The 17,485-nt window shown below is 37.9% G+C and overlaps 2 protein-coding genes and 1 long non-coding RNA gene across 4 annotated transcripts in view; 2 read left to right on the top strand and 1 right to left on the bottom strand.

The window, feature by feature from the left end:
• The window catches only part of LOC121727975 (juvenile hormone esterase-like), a 7,886-nt gene extending 6,220 nt beyond the window's left edge, over positions 1-1,666 (top strand). For both annotated transcript variants that reach the window (XM_042116061.1, XM_042116060.1), the window contains exons 9-11: positions 511-620; positions 941-1,073; positions 1,438-1,666. In XM_042116061.1, coding sequence (XP_041971995.1) covers positions 511-620; positions 941-1,073; positions 1,438-1,606 — 412 coding nt within the window. In that variant the 3' untranslated portion in view covers positions 1,607-1,666. The remainder of the gene's footprint in view (positions 1-510; positions 621-940; positions 1,074-1,437) is intronic.
• The window catches only part of LOC121727977, a 26,326-nt gene extending 22,014 nt beyond the window's left edge, over positions 1-4,312 (bottom strand). The window contains exons 1-2 of the long non-coding RNA XR_006035752.1: positions 4,300-4,312; positions 2,544-2,554 (exon numbers count right to left, since the gene is read on the bottom strand). This is a non-coding gene — a long non-coding RNA (uncharacterized LOC121727977). The remainder of the gene's footprint in view (positions 1-2,543; positions 2,555-4,299) is intronic.
• LOC121727974 (venom carboxylesterase-6-like) lies at positions 1,505-17,485 on the top strand. The gene is made up of 15 exons (XM_042116059.1): positions 1,505-1,615; positions 1,969-2,097; positions 4,141-4,277; positions 4,584-4,732; positions 5,234-5,376; positions 5,565-5,750; positions 8,321-8,511; positions 10,700-10,868; positions 11,024-11,240; positions 11,369-11,478; positions 13,626-13,783; positions 13,982-14,128; positions 14,374-14,601; positions 15,156-15,279; positions 16,246-17,485. The coding sequence occupies exons 2-15, from the start codon at positions 2,016-2,018 to the stop codon at positions 16,251-16,253; spliced, it is 2,049 nt and encodes a 682-aa protein (XP_041971993.1). The 5' UTR covers positions 1,505-1,615; positions 1,969-2,015; the 3' UTR covers positions 16,254-17,485.

Below are 17,485 nucleotides of genomic sequence, written 5' to 3'. Positions count from 1 at the left end.
TGCAATAACTTTTTATGATAGATACTTATTAAAATTCCAACGTAATCTTCAATATTAATAATATAATAATAATAATAATACACTCCCCACACCGGTTTCGGTGACGGTGGCCGGTTTCATTGAAACCAGGCCAGGTACGCAGGAGTAATTTTATAGTGCTCAAGTGTGTGCGCAGTACACAAGAGCACTCTCTATTCCTTTTACTCTCATAACCCAGTGGGACGGAAGGCCGACACGACTGGCGAGAGATCAGGCGCAGGACCGACTTTTTACATGCCCATCCGACGCATGGATCATCTTACTTGTCAGACAATCAGGTGATCAGCCTGCATTGTCCTAACCAAACTTGGAAATAACATGTTTCCAACGCGGGATTCGAACCCACGACCTCCGGAGTCGAGAGCGACGCTCTAACCACTAGACCACGGAGGCGTTCAATCTTCAATATTATTGCAATCTCAACGCGAGACAATCTCTTTGTAAGAAACTAAAAAAAATGTCTGTCCACAGGCTAGCGAACCTCATGTCGCGTCACTCCGGCCAGCCGGTGTGGTACGCGGAGTTCGACTACACCGGCAACCACAGCCACTACGAGAATCCAGTCACGAAGAAACCTACTGGTAGGTAGTACGAGAACTTACTGAAATGTAGCCGGTAAAGTGTACAAAATGATAGTTATAACCTATAGGTAAGTTGAACAGGTGTAGAGTAAGGGAACATAGATAATCCCTAATCCCTATGTAAAGTTCACACACAGCACTATACAATGACTCCTCACTCCAGTATTTAAATAAACCGGCCACCAAAGAAATTGCGAGAGTGATTAATGTATCTTGCGACAGCAACACAACAGGCGATTGACAGCAGATATAGTACGCCTGTTGCATTACTGTCGCCTGTCGTGTAAGCGCTGCACTGTTATTATTGCTAACATTCACAGGCGCAGCTCACCACGACGACCTCATCTACATATTCTCGCTGCGTGCTGTGTTCCCTGACATTGGGCGGGACGGACCCGACGCTGAAATGGTCGACCGGATGACTGCTCTGTGGTACAACATGGCTAGATATGGGTAATGCCTCTATTGACCTCAGTTTCAGTTAAATGATAGATAAATAAAAGTAATGTTGCAAGTTGTGTAAAAAGATAAAAAGAAATGAAACAAGTTTCAAAACTTGAATAAGGTTCCATTAAAATGTTAATGAAATCTAAATAAGTAAATACACCCTTGCTAATAAAACTGCTTACACAGTATACAAATTGGTACGCTATACCTACCTTGTTTGATGTGCTAAACAATAACTATACAAAAAGGACAAAACGTCGTATAGCTTATTCGTAGTCTTACTTTTTTATTAGTAAAAAGGGTAGAACAAGTAACAACTACTCACTACTACTTTATTGGTTTATCCCTATTAAATTTAACAACTTTTCAGAGACCCGAACCCCCGTGGTGACCAGCCCGAGCTGAAGGGTGTACACTGGCCGAGAATGACGCCGCAGAAACGCACATACCTCTCCCTCGACAAGACCTTTTCCTTGCGTGAAAACCTCAAAGAAGATCGGTTCCAAGTTTGGGAAAAATTGTATCCAATCTCCTACTAATATTAGTAAGTTTATTATAAACTTTTACGTGCAATGTAAATAAATATTTTAATCTAAATATTCGTTAGTTTCTTTTAGTTCATAACTTCCTCCACCTACCAAGTGTCACTTTTCCTTAGGTATTTTTTTTTTTGTAAAATATCAGAGTAATCTAAGTAGTGTGCTTTTGGATATTAATTTGTACCCTGCGGCTACCTATTATTCCTACAAGCGTCTTAAATATAATATTGAAATGCGTATAGGACTTATAGGCAAATGTCTTAAGGAAAATGTTATCGGTGTTCTACAAGTCACAGATTAGACACAATAGGAATAATAAATGACTAAGAAGAAACACTGTATAATAAAATAGTACCTACCAGGCAGGACATAAAACGTACGTGTCCGAGCATCTCCCAGTCAGTTCACAATGCGAGCTCTAGCGGTATTGTGTGTCGCTCTCGCGGTGAGCGCCGCGAAAAGCCTTGAACATAACTGGCTCTCAGGCCAAGGTACGGTTTTTTTTTCAATAGTTTGGGTCACCTATGGGCTCTTCGCCCATATCCTTTTTCTGAGGCTTTTATTATAATTTATTTAGGATACGGGCTTAGTTCAGACTTTTTTTTGGGGAACAGAGATGATTTCTTACTGGAGAAATACTCACTGTCGAGGAATCGTAAGATAGTGATCACTGATCAGGGAGCACTAATCATTATTTCCGCAGAAGTCCGTCACGTTTGACGTTAGTGAGGCCCGGGCTTTAGTAACATAATATTTTAATGAAGGGTAGGTATGTAGTTTTTATTATTCGTAGGCGTAGGGTATGACAGAAAAATAGTCCGTCAGAAACATAATATTTTAATGAAGGGTAAGTATATTGTACTTTTTATTATTCGTAGGGTATGACAGAAAAATAGCCGAGTTTATATATGTATAAAATAAAGTTAAGTAGGTATACATTAAATCTCTCTGAGTGTGACCATTGATAATACTATAAGTAGAGGGCTTCCTTACCCCATAGCTGTAGACTGTCCTTATAATCAGTGTCCCTAATATATTTTAGCTACGTGGTGGATTTCCCACCTTTAGTCAACGTAATAATTTTAAGGACAATGTTATGACATAGTAAAAGGAGGGGAAGTAAGTTATCTTAATACAAAGGCACCGCGCGCGGCTTGTATGTGTGCGCCATAGTATCAATGCGTCGCCACACGGCACACAACAAAATCTCGGACAATATTTCGGCATTACCAGTCGGGGCTAACACTTTACGCTGCACGCTCGCGCCGCGCCACGGCTACACGAATCAAAAATGTCCGATCATAATCGCAGGAGTAATAGATATTGCTGTGTGTTTGGGTGTTTTAATAGTAATGCAACAATTCCAGCATTGTCTTTGTTTAAATTACCTGTTGAACAGGAAAGGTCAGTACTACGCACTTATTCTAGCATAATATAATAATTTTTACTTGATGATCAGATACCTACTTACAAGCTTTTTTATTGTATTAGTTTTCTATCACACAAAGGAAGTAGGTAGGTAGGTAGGTAGATCTACTTACCCACTAGAACATAGTATAAATAAGATAATGTTTTATGTACTTTTGATCCGTCAACTAATTTGCCGCTATTGCTTTGTTTACGTAATAGTAATTTGCCGATTTCTCTGTATTGTAGACCGTATATTAACTAACTACTTACAGTCAATTACTTATTTTAAATCGTAATTAAAAATAAGTAATTGACTAATTGTAAATCACAATACACATAAAGCAAAGTTCGAATCATAACAACAGATTTGTTTATAGTAAGTATAAGAGACTTGAAGCGTTAGTTTTTAATGTTGTTTTACAGGGTATTTTTATAATTTTATTTAGACATCGGATTATATGCACGATCAAAGTGCCGAAATTTGCATGCAAATATGCACGAAAAATGGCCGAAATATCATAGCCGAATTATACACAAAATATGTACTATAAGGATTTACTTTTTATTAAAAGTCCGCGACGTTGCCGCTGTTCATGCGGTTGCGCGAACGAAGCGGGGACGGCCGCTCCCACACCAACCCGCCGCGCCTCCGCGCCGCCTAAAATTGACAACCCTAAGACAGTAGGTAATTATATCGCGGATTGGGCCGGAGTTATCCTTCTTCCCCTCCTTTTACTATGGTTATGACTTATGAGTAAATAGCTTAGGCCTCTTACACACTGCGACCTTTAACAGCGATGCAGTCGCGCGTATTTGGAAAGCGCGATAGCATCACACGCGCGACAAAATGCATTTTTGCATTGATTTTGCTTCTGCATCGCGACAGTATCGCTACTGTATCGCGACTGGATCGATACTTAAAATAGCGCAAGGGTGTAAAGGTGGACCATTTGCGACTGCATCGATGATGCATCGCGACAGCATCGCTGATAAAAGTCGCAGTGTGAAAGGGGCCTTAGAGCCAAGTACCTAGTAAGTACTAAAGGTTCATGCAAACATCATAAAAAAAAGAGTTTCAACGAGTGGATTTTACATTTTATCGATAATTTTTTTCATCAATCTAGACGTCGATCAACCTACCACCGTAACACCGTCCGGAGAGGTCCGCGGCTCGTACGATTTAACACGGAGAGGGCGCAGGTTCGAGTCCTACCGAGGCATTCGGTATGCGGAACCACCTGTTGGGGAACTTCGCTTTCAGGTTTGTTACCTTTTTAAAGAACTTACTTTAAGACTTCATAGGTAGGTAAATTATTATATACCTAAAGAAGAAAACTTTAGAACACAAAAATAACTTGGATAATTTAATAATTTCTTCTGTGATTAGATGTGATGTGTAATGTTAATGGAAATGTTTCCAACTAGATATAGTTACTGGCCCGACTTAAAAGAGAGAGAAGGCAACTGCAAGCCATTCTGCAAGACATAATATTAGGCTCCTTTCAAGATCAGTAATTTTTTAATTTCCCAAAAATGTAAGTAAGTACTTACTACTTTTATGCTCCAGCCTCCCAAGATGATACATCAATACACCAAGCCCGTGGATGCCAGTAAGGAGGGTCCGGCGTGTCCCATGCCCGCGTCCGCTCGGTTCTTCCCCAATCTCGACGAAGACTGTCTCACCATCAATGTTTTCACCCCTCTGAAGCAAGAAAGGTATAATATTATATAATTTTTGCCTCTATTTTTTTTGCTATCGAATAACGGCTTAGCGAATAGCGACCTTAATAAAGAGACTATTTATACATGAGTCATGACGCATGGACAAACTTTCTTGATACACATAATATAGATCAGCATAGTACTAAGCAAATCGATCCCTTCGAGTTGAGAGCTAATTATTATTATTGTCTTAATTCACAAGACTACGAAGATGCTATTCTTCGTAGCCCTAAAAACCTTAATCGTAAAATAATTAAAATTCGTTTATCGCCTATCGCGCGGGAACCATACATTTTTCCGGGTTTAAAAGTATCCTTTGTCCTTTCTCGGGACTCAAACTATCTCCATACTCAGCAAAATCGGTTTTGCGTCTTAAGCGTGAAGAGGCAACAAACAGACAGACAGACACACTTTCGCATCTATAATATTAGTATGGATATGGAAGTATCAGGAAGTATGAATCTATTGATTTTAAGTCTTGCGTATTGTTTCCAGGAGTAAACTTCTTCCAGTGATACTGTTTATGCACCCGGGCGGGTTCTACGCGTTCTCCGGCCGCAGCGAGTTCGCCGGCCCGCACTACCTGCTCGACAGAGACCTCGTCTTCGTGACCATCAACTACAGGCTTGGCTCTTTAGGTATTTTCGCTACTTTAGTAATTTCGGAATCGGTGGCAAAATATTTTGTCAACACCTTATACGCGCCGTACGCGTTGAAAGCGTTTCTACATAATCCAGACCTTCAGTCAGAAGTTATACACTGTTTCGTAAAATCTAGTTTTTATAATGACTCTATAATGACGTTTATGTTCATTATTTTTGTTCAGGTTTCTTGAGTACCGCAGACGAGCTCGCTCCCGGCAATAACGGGTTCAAGGACCAGGTGGCGGCGTTGCGGTGGGTTCAGAGGAACATCGCCGCCTTCGGGGGAGACCCCCACAGTGTCACCATAGCTGGCTGCAGCGCCGGTTCCGCCAGTGTCATGCTGCACATGATCTCACCCATGTCAAAAGGTATAATGTTTTTGGAACGAAGTTCCTTATCGCGCGTTGCGAAAGGGGGCTAGACGGAAAAATTTGTAACGATATGACACAAAAGTGTCGGTATATTACAACTAGAGCAAAAATACTATAGTTGTAAGCCGTGCGGTATCGCGTGTTTCTCTCTCAGTCAAGATCTCTCTCTTTTTTTATCACTTCGTTCCATCCGGGTGTCCCTTGACACCTCTCAAGTTGTTCTCAATAACTAGATGACCGGAGTTAAGTGATACAAAGTTCACCGGGAACTTTGTATCACTTAACTCCGGATATAAACCTTCCTTGTACTTTCACGAATAATTATTATTCTAGACTAAAATAAGCCAAATGGGTTCAGCCGTTCTAATGTTTTACGTTTTACTTCTGCAATCTACATCTACAATCGACACGGTCTATACGGTTATCGTAGACACCGGTCTACGACACCGGTCTAAGGGGGGTATTACATTATCATTTATATTGGATCATTTCTATGATCATATATAGGATCCAATATACAATGTATCCCGACACCGGTGTCCGATCCTTTAATGTCATGATCTATGGCATATTTTATCGATAAATTGACTCTCAAATTTTCTCTCTCTCTCACGGTTGTAAAATGGCAGCCATTTTAGTTTTTCTCGGGCTTTCACACTAATCTGACCAGTGCTTCTCATGTAAATATCCTATGAAGATAAAAAAGGTCTCATTTGATAGCTTAACTTGTGGACTACGCTTGCACAGGCAATATGTTATAAATTTCGTGGAATTAAACATAGAAAAACCAAAGTTTCAGAAAAAAAATTGTATATTTTTTAATCAATGGATTTTTGTTAAAAATCTAACGCATTAAACTGGTTATTTTTTGTTTTATAAAGATAGAGGAGGTTCTCATCTTGAATAAATTTTTTACTTGAATGCTCTAAGTTAGATAGTTTAGAAGTTATAACGATTTTCTTATGAAGTGTAGGTCAGATTAGTATGAAGTCAGAGAAATTTTTTTTTTTCAAAAGTTGAAGAAAAAAAATTAGAACTCATGATTTATGGCATATTTTAGTGACAAATTAGCTTTCAAATATTTTTTTTCTCCAACTTTAAAAAAAAAAACTTTTTCTCTGGCTTCATACTAATCTAAATCATAAGAAAATCGTTATAACTTCTAAACTATCTGACTTAGAGCATTCAAGCAAAGAATTTGTTTAAGATGAAGACCTCCTCTAACTTTTTAAAATAAAATAGAACCAGTTTAATGCGCTAGATTTTTCACCAAAAGCCATGGCTTAAAATTTCCCTTATTTTTTTCTTAAACTTTGGTTTTTCTATGTTTAATTCCACGAAATTTATAACATATTGCCTGTGTAAGCGTAGTCCACAAGTTAAGCTATCAAATGAGAACTTTTTTATCTTCATAGGATATTTACATGAGAAGTACTGGTCAGATTAGTGTGAAAGCCCGAGAAAAACTAAAATGGCTGCCATTTTACAACCGTGAGAGAAAGAGAAAATTTGAGAGCCATTTTGTCGATGAAATATGCCATAGATCATGACATTAAAGGATCGGACACCGGTGTCGGGACACATTGTATATGATCATTTGATCATATCTGCGTATTACATTATCATATTTCATTGATCCTATTTTACGTCATATGTGGTTTCAATAGCCAATGGAGAGCGCTAACGCTGACAGGTATTGACGTCAGGGTTACTAGATCTCAGAGAATTCGATTTGTCAAAAGACATCGTCATTTTTAATATGGCTTGTTTTTTGTTATTTCAGCAAGATTATCCAAGTATATAATTAGAAAAATAATAACATTACATTATTTGAAACATATTAACGAACAAGAAATTAAAAACTCTTTTTTATATTAAATAACTGGCAACACCTATTTCTATGACCGTATTGGATCCAATCTCTCAGCAAATGTCAAAAATCTATGATCAAGGAAGAAATGAATCATATGTCTATATTACATTATCCAATATGACATTGACTCAATGATCTCGGATCCAATATAGGTATATTATGATAATCTAATATCCCCCTAACACAGTTTTCGTAGACACCTGTACGTACAGTTTTCGAAGACATCTGTCACAGTTTTTTAGACACTAGTACAGTTTTCGTAGATACCTACATACGGCCGTTCCCAATATTTGATCTATCTCTGGTTTTGCCCTACTAGAGATAGGAATAGCTCACAATTGACATAAAATATATGTCCGTAATGTCTAATCTGAGCTAATCTAGTAGGGCAAAACCAGAGATAGATCAAATATTGGGAACGGCCGTTACACTACAAAGTTATCGAAAACCGTATAGGTGTTTACGAAAACTGTGTAGATGCCTACAAAAACCATACAGATGAATGAGAAACCAGCTGAACTGGGCAAATGACATATAAAACTTTCATATGGTAGCCATATGGTAGCCAGCTCCAGACATCCTATAGGATGTCTGGAGCTGGCTACCAGCGACTTACACGTGAAATCTATGGGTCCATAAGTCAGCATCTCTATTTTAAAGTCACTACTCACTCACTTCATGTTTCTTCTTTAAGGTCTATTTCATCGAGCCATATCCATGAGTGGGTCCCCAGTTCGGAAAGTCCCAACGCCGAATAATCTCCATGGGATCGCAGTGAAGCAGGCAGAACTGCTCAACTGCTCCACGACTAGTTCCAGGGAGATCATTGATTGTTTGAAAACGAAGCCTTGGCGAGATATCGCTTACTCTGTAAATGGTTTTGCTGTGAGTTAATTGACTTATCTTACTAGCATCTGAACTAGGAAGGGGAAGAATAGACCGACAATAATTACTGGTAATAATAAATTGGTTAATATTATAAATTGATTGCTATAGTTCTCTATCATCTATATTTCTGGTGCGAAATGCAATTACTTATTGTCAGGTGGGGTAAGAGAAACATACCTACTTTACTGGTTTTTGAACATTTTGGCCTTCAGCTATCAAAATTATGCATTTATTTCGATATTAATTGAAACAAATCTTCGCTTTTGAAATATACTTACATTTTTTTTGACACAGAACTAGATTTTACGTATGATTACGGCACAATTTAGCAACAAAGCTAGGTCACAAAAAAGTTCCTCTTTCCCTAGATTTGGGGTAAGAGAAACACTCAATATTTTAAAGTAATTACTCATGTTTTTAAGTGTTTATATAGCATGTATTAATCAATTTCTTTGAGTTAAGGGAATGAAACCTTCCCTAGTTTAAAATAAGGCCTTATTAAGGCTGAAAGCATACAAAAACGAAATTTGGGGTAACAGGAACATATAGGTAAGGTCAGAGGTGCTAAACTTTTTCTGGTATTAAATGAATGTTTTAAAAAATAGCTTTTCGCCCGTGACTTCGTCCGCGTTTTGGTTATATCGCACTGGGCACAATTTTTCAAAACATGAACCCCGTTTAGTATCCCGGTTAGATCAGTTAAAATGGAGCCTATGTCCCTAGTCCCGGGTATCAAGCTATTTTCCAAATTTCTTAAGATTGGTTCAGTGGTTTAGGCGTCAAAACGCAACAGACAGACAGACAAAAAGACAAGACTTTCGCATTTCTACTTAATATTAGTTGGTATAAGCCTGTAGGATAAACCTTAACCTTTTGTATGGGACCAACTTTCGTACTCGAAAGAAAAAATCTACTATTTCATTCATTTTAGTCACAGCTGATTGATACTTTTGTATGGAACAGCCTTTTTATTTCGGGTACGAAAGTTGGTCCCATAGAAAAGGTTGTTCATACACATAGGTAGGCTCATATTACAAACCAGTAAGTACTAAAAGTCAGCCGGTATTTTAGCGTATTTTAAAAATGTTTGTTACCCCTTGAAACGAGGAAAGAGGAACATATGTTTCTCTTAACCAGGTATAGCTGTTCCTCTTTCCCAGCTTGCCATTTTAAAGTTTATGTTTTTATTGACCTCGAAAAAGCACTAAAAACACACACTACAAACAATGCAATACGTAGAAAATAAAGATTAAACGTAATAATTACACTTTCCTTAGCAATCAACCGCAAAACTGATGTTTTTAATATTTTAATAACAAAAACAAGGAACACCTGTCTGACTTGGTTTTTTTAGTTTGAAAACAGATTTTTTTCTCTCTCTTTTACTCGCTTAGTTGCCGTGTTGTAGCTTCATCTATCCAAGAATATATGAACTACGCCTAATACTGTTTTATGGACGTAGTCACCATGGAGCTCGGCGTTATAGTTTTCTTGTTATTAGTTACAGTCTCTCTCCCCCTCCCCCCGCGTCCCTCTTACCCCACCTGACCTTACATATTTTAATTCACCGTCATTATATCAGCGTATAGTCGTCCACTGCTGGACATAGGCCTCTCTCAATGAACGCCAAGATGACCGACCTCCTGCTACTCGCATCCAACATGGGCCTGCAACTAAGCGGAGATCGTCGTCCCACCTAGTTGGAGGTCGACCTACACCCCGATTTCCCAGCCTTGGTCTCCATTCCAGAGTAAGTTTACTCCAGCGATCGTCTGTTCTTCGAGCTACGTGACCAGCCCAGTTCCACTTCAGCGTACTGATTCTCTGCACTATGTCGGTGACTTTAGTTCTTTGACGAATTGTTTCATTTCGAAGCTTATCCGCCAAAGAAACTCCGAGCATAGCGCGTTCCATAGCACGCTGAGCTGAGCGACGGAAAACTTACGAGCTAGCCCTGCTGTAAAAGGCCAGGTTTCCGCCCCGTAGGTCATAACGGGAAGCACGCATTGATCGAAGACTTTCGTCTTCAAGCTCTGCGGAATATGCAACGTGAGAATGTGGCTTAGCTTCCTGAATGCTGCCCAACCCAACTGTATCCTCCTATCGGTTTTTCTCTGAGAAACCGATAGGAGGATATTTTAATTAATGTATCATTTTCACAAACTTAGGTACCTATAAATTACAGGAAATTGGAAGCGACCCTATAACAATATGGCAACACGTTGTAGAAAATGACTTCGGACAAGAGCGGTTTTTGCCAATAGAGCCAATGGACGCTATCAGAGAAGGCAAAATGCACGCAGTTCCTCATCTTATTAGTCAGACACAAGACGAATTCTTCTGGTTTGCTTACAGTAAGTTCAAGATTATAATAAGATATTAATTGAATGACTACATGTAAGGAAAAGATCAAAACGGCTATATTATAAATTACTTGATACATTGCTGATTGCACTCATCGTCAATAGTCACTTAAGTGAGGCAAATAATAAATAACTTTTTATTTCAGATCCTCTGAGAAACGAAAGCCTACGCAAGCAAATGAATGAAGAATGGGAGCGAGTGGCGCCTATATCATTCGTTTTGCCTCGAAACAACGCCTCCGAAGCCACGAGAGTGCTTCGCCGGGAATATTTACAAGACAAGCCTCTAGTAAACGATGCAGACACTGCCAGGAGGCTGGGCCAGCTGTACGCCGACGCTATTACTGGCTTCCCAGTTCACAGGTAGGTACTGATGGTTCAGAGTTATTATAACTTAGAACTTAAAGAAATTCCAAGTTCCAAGGTAACGTCTTTACTATTTCTTGAAAGCCTTTTGATGATGGATTGATGTACTGTCTTTTATTTGTAAGGATGGCCAACCTCATGTGTCGGCATTCTCCGCACCCCGTGTGGTACTACGAGTTTAGTTACATCGGCAACCACAGCCACTACGAAGATCCAGACACCAAGAAACCTGTTGGTGCGCATTCAATAAATTGTGTTTCAATATAATTTAAAAATAATAATATAGAGTGTTTACTTTACAAAATGAGTTTACTTATTTAAATTAATGTGTTTACAAAATGAGTTTACTTATTTAAATTAATAATTGTTTCCAGCTGCTGCTCATCACGACGACATGCACTATCTAATGTCGCTTCGGTTTCGTTTCCCCGATATTGGTCTAGAAGGCCGAGATGCGCAGATGGTTGATCGAATGACTGCTTTCTGGTACAACTTTGCTCGATATGGGTAAGTTCATTTTTCGACCGCATTACGATGTAATAATAATGGTTTTAACAATGATTACGATATACAGGGTGTAACAAAACTTAGTGATAATACTTTAGTGTGTGTACAATGTGTTCCTTGTAGAGAGTTCACTGTGAAAGTAGCAGCTGTGAAAGACCAATTTTTTTTTTACTCGTATGGGGAAACTCTTGACGCTGGAGCGCTTGACGTTTCGCTTTAGGGTGTCTAAAGTATTATCACTTAGTTTTGTTACATCCTGTAGTATTATATATAGTGATGTTGCGTTCGTATTTTCAGTGATCCGAACCGACGTGATGACACGCCAGTGTTGCCAGATTTGAAGTGGCCTCCTATGAAACCAGACGATCGAACTTATTTACGTATTGATGACGAGTTTTCCGTGAATAAGAATCTGAAAGAAGATAGGATGAAAATTTGGGAAAATTTATACCCAATAAAATATTAATACTTAATATACAAAATAATACATTATTTTCTAAAATTTTTATGACCTGTATTTCTAAAATATAAAATTCTCGTGTTACAGTGTTTGTGCGCAAACTCCTCCAAAACGGCTGAACCGATTTTAATGCAATTTTGTTTTTGCAAGTTAGGTTTGACAATAGGGTTTTATCTACTTTTTATATTGATACTGGAAGTAATTCATATAGGAAAACAACGTTTGTCAGGCTAGTTATTTCGTAGATAATAAAACATTGCTTTTTTTAAATGAAAAGTCATAGCTTCGTATTTAATTTTATCGAAAAAAAACCACTGTCAGATGTCTTTGACAGCTTGTCCTTGGTTTGTCACGTGACTCGTCATGTCAATTGTCATTTCACTCATTTGTCCATTGACAAAAGAAGAAGAGTTTTTTGGGAGAATGTGAAAGAGCGATGTTGTGTTTTTATATTAATTTCCTAAAATTGTGTTATCTGGGTTTTTAATGTGTAATATTGGTAGGATATTAACCATTAAATATTCGTTATCGTGCACAAGTGTGGGAGAGTGATGTAATAACCAGAAACGTGCTCTTTTGTGTTTCCTCCAAAACTCCATCAAAAGTTTCAGTAAAGCGTCCTACCACTTTACTGAATCGACCGACTTGACTTTTTGACTGTATTGACTTTATACTTAGACTTTGACTAGACTTTAGACCTGACTGACCTGACAATAATATACACAACAATAAAATGTATTAAAGAATATTGTTTTCCCGCCATAATATTATACTCGACACTGACAATGGTTATAGCCGAAGTGCCATTATATGAAAAAAAAAAAAAGAAGAAGATGAAGACATCATTTGTCAGTGTCCTGTGTCAAAAAGAAAGATCGATAAACTTTTCATTTTATTTTTTTGCGACAGAAATAATAATATTATTTAATAAAATATAAGATTCAGTGATTTTTGCACCAGGATTGTGAAACCATTTAGGCGAAATTACTTACTATTATTTCTAAAAATAAAATAAATATTTTAACATTTTTCAAACGCTACTTGTCGCTGTAAAATAATGACGAAAAAAATATTTTTCTAAGTAATTGAATGTTTTTAACATAATATAAAGGTGCCGTTTAATATAACCCAGACTTAAGGCCCAGCGGCATTGCTGAAGATATTTAAAAAATGGGAGGTAAATATGTTTTTGATTTTTTTTGGATGAATAGCTAATAATAATAGCTTTCAGCTTATTGATTAAATAACACAACTAAACCAAACGTGATCTTATCCCACCTAACACATTTTAGTTATTTATTGTGGTGAGTGTTCAAAGTTGTTAAAAATATTGATTTTTTAAAGCCATACACTATAACTTTAGAATAATCGGATATTTCCTTATACCCTAAACTTCTACTCGATAATACATGTAGTGTCCGGTGAGCGAGATGGGTGCGCGGCGTCTCGAATGTGGCGGAGCGCCTGCAGTTCACTGGCAGCTCCCAACTCTGAGGAAGCCTGGCAGCAGGTTGTGGGAGCTTCACCTGCTGACTCACTGTGGCACTCATTGAGGAATTGTGTTTCTTATCAGGTAAGATATTATAAGGACAAACTACCTATAGACTCTTTAAAAATATATTCTTTTAAAACATCATTTGGTATAGGGTTATCAACATTGTACTTATAGGGCATTGATTCTCATAAGTTTAAGAAATTTTTAATAAAATTGCAAACCTTTAACTTTAGAATCACTTTCTGTAACTATAATTTACTCACATATTTATTTCAGGCTGGCATATGGCAGAATCTTTTAACAAAAGGAATAACAGATGTTGAACACCCGGCAGCCTTTAAGCTGGCCATAGTGCTACGCCACACACCCTCTGAGCTTACCATTAGGCTCCTCACTGACTTACTACATGTTCACCCACAGTCGGTAAGAGATAACTTAGCTTCATAGCTCTATAAACACTGAAATAGCCAGAAGCTTTTTAGGATTAGCTTAAACTTATGCTTGTATATTTATTATACAAATATTGGTTTTAATTAGGGTGAGAGATGGGTGCCTATCCATACACACTTACACATTAATTGTTCCTTAGCTACAAATTACAAAACACCAAATCACGATAGATATTTTGTGCTGTTTTTAAACCAAATTATGTGTTTAAATGTTTCCAGCAAGAGCTGATATCGTACATCCTGTCTCTCCTGACGGACGACGAGGCGTGGTGTGGCGGGTGCGGGTCCCGGGGCGGCGGCGCGGGGCTGCGCGACCTGCAGCTGTTCGGGGACTGCGAGCTGGCCGTGCTCGCCGCCAGCCGGGAGGAGTACGACGCGCACGCTAAGCTTGTGCGTGCAGAGTACACGGGCATGGCGAGACAGCATTACGTTGAGCTGCGGGTCAAGGTAAACATTTTTGTTTTCAGGAATACATCTTAATTTTTTTTAATAAAAATTTAATAAGTAGATTGGAAAATATAATAAAAAATGCTTAAAAATAAACTAAATAAAAAATACTATAATTATGTATATAGGAAAAACTATGTATGTAGTATGTACTTACAAATAGGTGGTCGTACTGCTAACAGCAGATTCTATAACTTTTTAAATATTTGGATGCTATCTAGTATCTTTTAATTTTAAGTTTAATTTAAAGTTTAAGGGCCTGTTTCACCACTTCCTGATAAGTCTATCCACCAATTAACTTGACAGATCAAGTATGGAGAATCTGTCAAAAAAGTTGTGAATAGCCTATTAGGCACTTTATCAGAAAGTGCTGAAACAGGCCCTTAGACCTGAGCAATGAACTTATGTTAACATCTACTGTACCACTTTTAAAATAAATAAATAAATGATTGATTGATTGATTGTGTCTTCTAAAATAACCAATAGACTCAAGTATGAAACATTACTGTCTTCAAGATTGAATCAATGAAGAGAAAACGCAAAATAAATTGCAGGTGCTGAACCAGTTCTCGCAGATCCCGAAGATCTACCACACGCCGGAGTTCGAGTGCTTCGAGTCGGCCGCGCGCGAGAACATCGAGCGTGAGATCGCCACATTGAGGGAGCACCTGCTTATGGGTACTCAACACTGATTATTATTGAACACTGACGACTGAATACTACTGAATACTGAATACATTGAGCACTGACTACTGAATACTACTGAATACTGAAACATTGAGCACTGACTACTGAATACTACGGAATACATTGAACATTAACTACTGAATACTGAACACATTGAGCACTGACGACTGAATACTACTGAATACATTGAGCACTGACGACTGAATACTGAGTACTGACCACTGATCATTGAGTATCCAGAACTTCTTTGTCCCTTGTTAACTACTTGCAATATGACTAATAAAGATCACCAAAGTTCTCACCACTGAACATAAATTTATAATATAAGCTTTGTGACTATAATGCAAGTGATGCAACTTTCTAGTAAAGTACAAATTAGCTAAAATACTGATAATATTGTTGAGAGAGAAAAAATTTTGTTCATAGAATTTAAAATTCTACTATTTTTGTTATGTATTTGGTAATTATTTTCTATATTTAAAACATAAAATATTTCTCTTATTTTAATAATTTACATAAAATCTGACCTTGAATCTAAAAGAATGAGTGTTAGTTTTATATTATGAACTTGTGACTAAGTGGTAAATCCTATGAGTTCCAAACACGATAAAATTATACATCCAGACGTGATTAAATCATATTACTAGTGACTAGATGACGGCCGCAACTCCGTTGCGCCAAAATTCGTTTACCGCACGGGAAACGCACATTTTTCTGGGATAAAAAGTATCCTACTTATCTCTTTTCCCGGGCCTCAAAGTATCTTGAAACCAAATTTCAACAAAATCGGTTCAGCATCTTAGGCATGAAGAGGTAACAGAGAGACAGACAGACTTTTTATTTAGGAAAAATGTATGATTCCAACGCGAAGAACGAATATTGGCGCAACGGAGTTTCAGGCCTCATTTAGTACCTATAAAATGAACGTGTTTAACAAAGTTTGATATTATGTTCTAGTTCCATAGTGGGGCGCCGGCGGCGCGGGCTACTCTAGCGACACGAGCTCCGACGCCGCCTCCTCCGCCGCCTCCTCCGCCGCCTCCTCCGCCGACTCCTCCGCCGACTCCGCCGCCTCCTCCGCCACCCCCGCCCCGCCCTCTCCGCCCACTCCGCCCGCACAGTAGGCGGGACCAGAACATCGGGACTGTGGACGTATCCTGTGTAGTGTTATGTATAGTGAATCCTTAGCATTACAAAATATATAGACATTAACACGGTGTACTTTAAAGGTTTGCTGTTTTGTTTGTCATGCAGACCTTGCTATTTTTGCTGTTTTTTTATTGGTAAGGTGGATAATGTTTTACGCGTCTTTTGCCGAGTTGAAAAAAATTTCATCAACACCAGCTGAAAGGCTACATGAATTGTTAGTGTCATGCATGTTATGTTAGTAATAACTCTTAACTAACTTCAGAATAGTGTAATAATTACATTCGTAGAAATACGTTTTTATTAGGCAACATTGTAGAGCCTGCATTACGGCGTCCGTGTCGATGCGTCACTTTAGACGCAATGTTGTGAATGCACCATTAATATTTGTAATGCTCTTATTACGTCGCTTTTTTGTGTAATACTGTTCTGAAATTTTATAGATGTGTATTAAGTAGTACACTGTATACGTTTTATGCATCGACGTAGCGTTGACACTTTTTAAATAATTTATGAACAATTTATCGAATAAATATTATATTAGAAATTAGGTAAAGACATGGACCAGCTCTCGGAAGCTGTAAATTATTTTATGTACTACGTTTTTTTGTAGATTTGGAATCGGATAGGCGTAAGCTATAGAAATATTTGAATATTGTATTAAAAAATAATTTTTGTAGAAACTGACGAAGATCTACTTGTGGCAGTCTGTGTTAAATTTATATGGGTTCAACATTATCATGTTGTTTCACTCGTTCTTCATGAAAAAGAAGATAATATTTGGTAGTTTGTTAACCGATTAGCTACTTAACACAAACTGACGCGAGTGGAGTTAAAATAAGTAAAGCTTAGGGTTTTAACTTAATTTAATATGTAAATCTCATGTCTTACATATTTTATCTATTTGTAGAAGCTTAAGGCCCAATTTCACCAACGTCTGTTAGCGTTAACAGCTTGTTAAAATGTCATGTCTTCTCTTTCTATCGCACGAAAAACAGAAGGGGTAACGTGATACTAATTCGAGCATTAACTTTAAAAGTTATTGGTGAAA

Source organism: Aricia agestis, chromosome 6, assembly GCF_905147365.1.
Source record: "Aricia agestis chromosome 6, ilAriAges1.1, whole genome shotgun sequence".
In the NCBI taxonomy this organism is placed as follows: Eukaryota; Metazoa; Arthropoda; class Insecta; order Lepidoptera; family Lycaenidae; genus Aricia; species Aricia agestis.
Note: the sequence above shows the minus strand (reverse complement) of the source record. Positions and strands in the feature narration are given on the sequence as shown.

Coding starts and splice junctions, on each gene's coding strand:
- LOC121727974 (XM_042116059.1), top strand. CDS start 2,016: ATGCGAGCTCTAGCGGTATTGTGTGTCGCTCTCGCGGTGAGCGCCGCG. Junction 4,278..4,583: donor TTGGGGAACTTCGCTTTCAG/GTTTGTTACCTT, acceptor TTTATGCTCCAG/CCTCCCAAGATGATACATCA. Junction 5,751..8,320: donor GATCTCACCCATGTCAAAAG/GTATAATGTTTT, acceptor TTCTTCTTTAAG/GTCTATTTCATCGAGCCATA.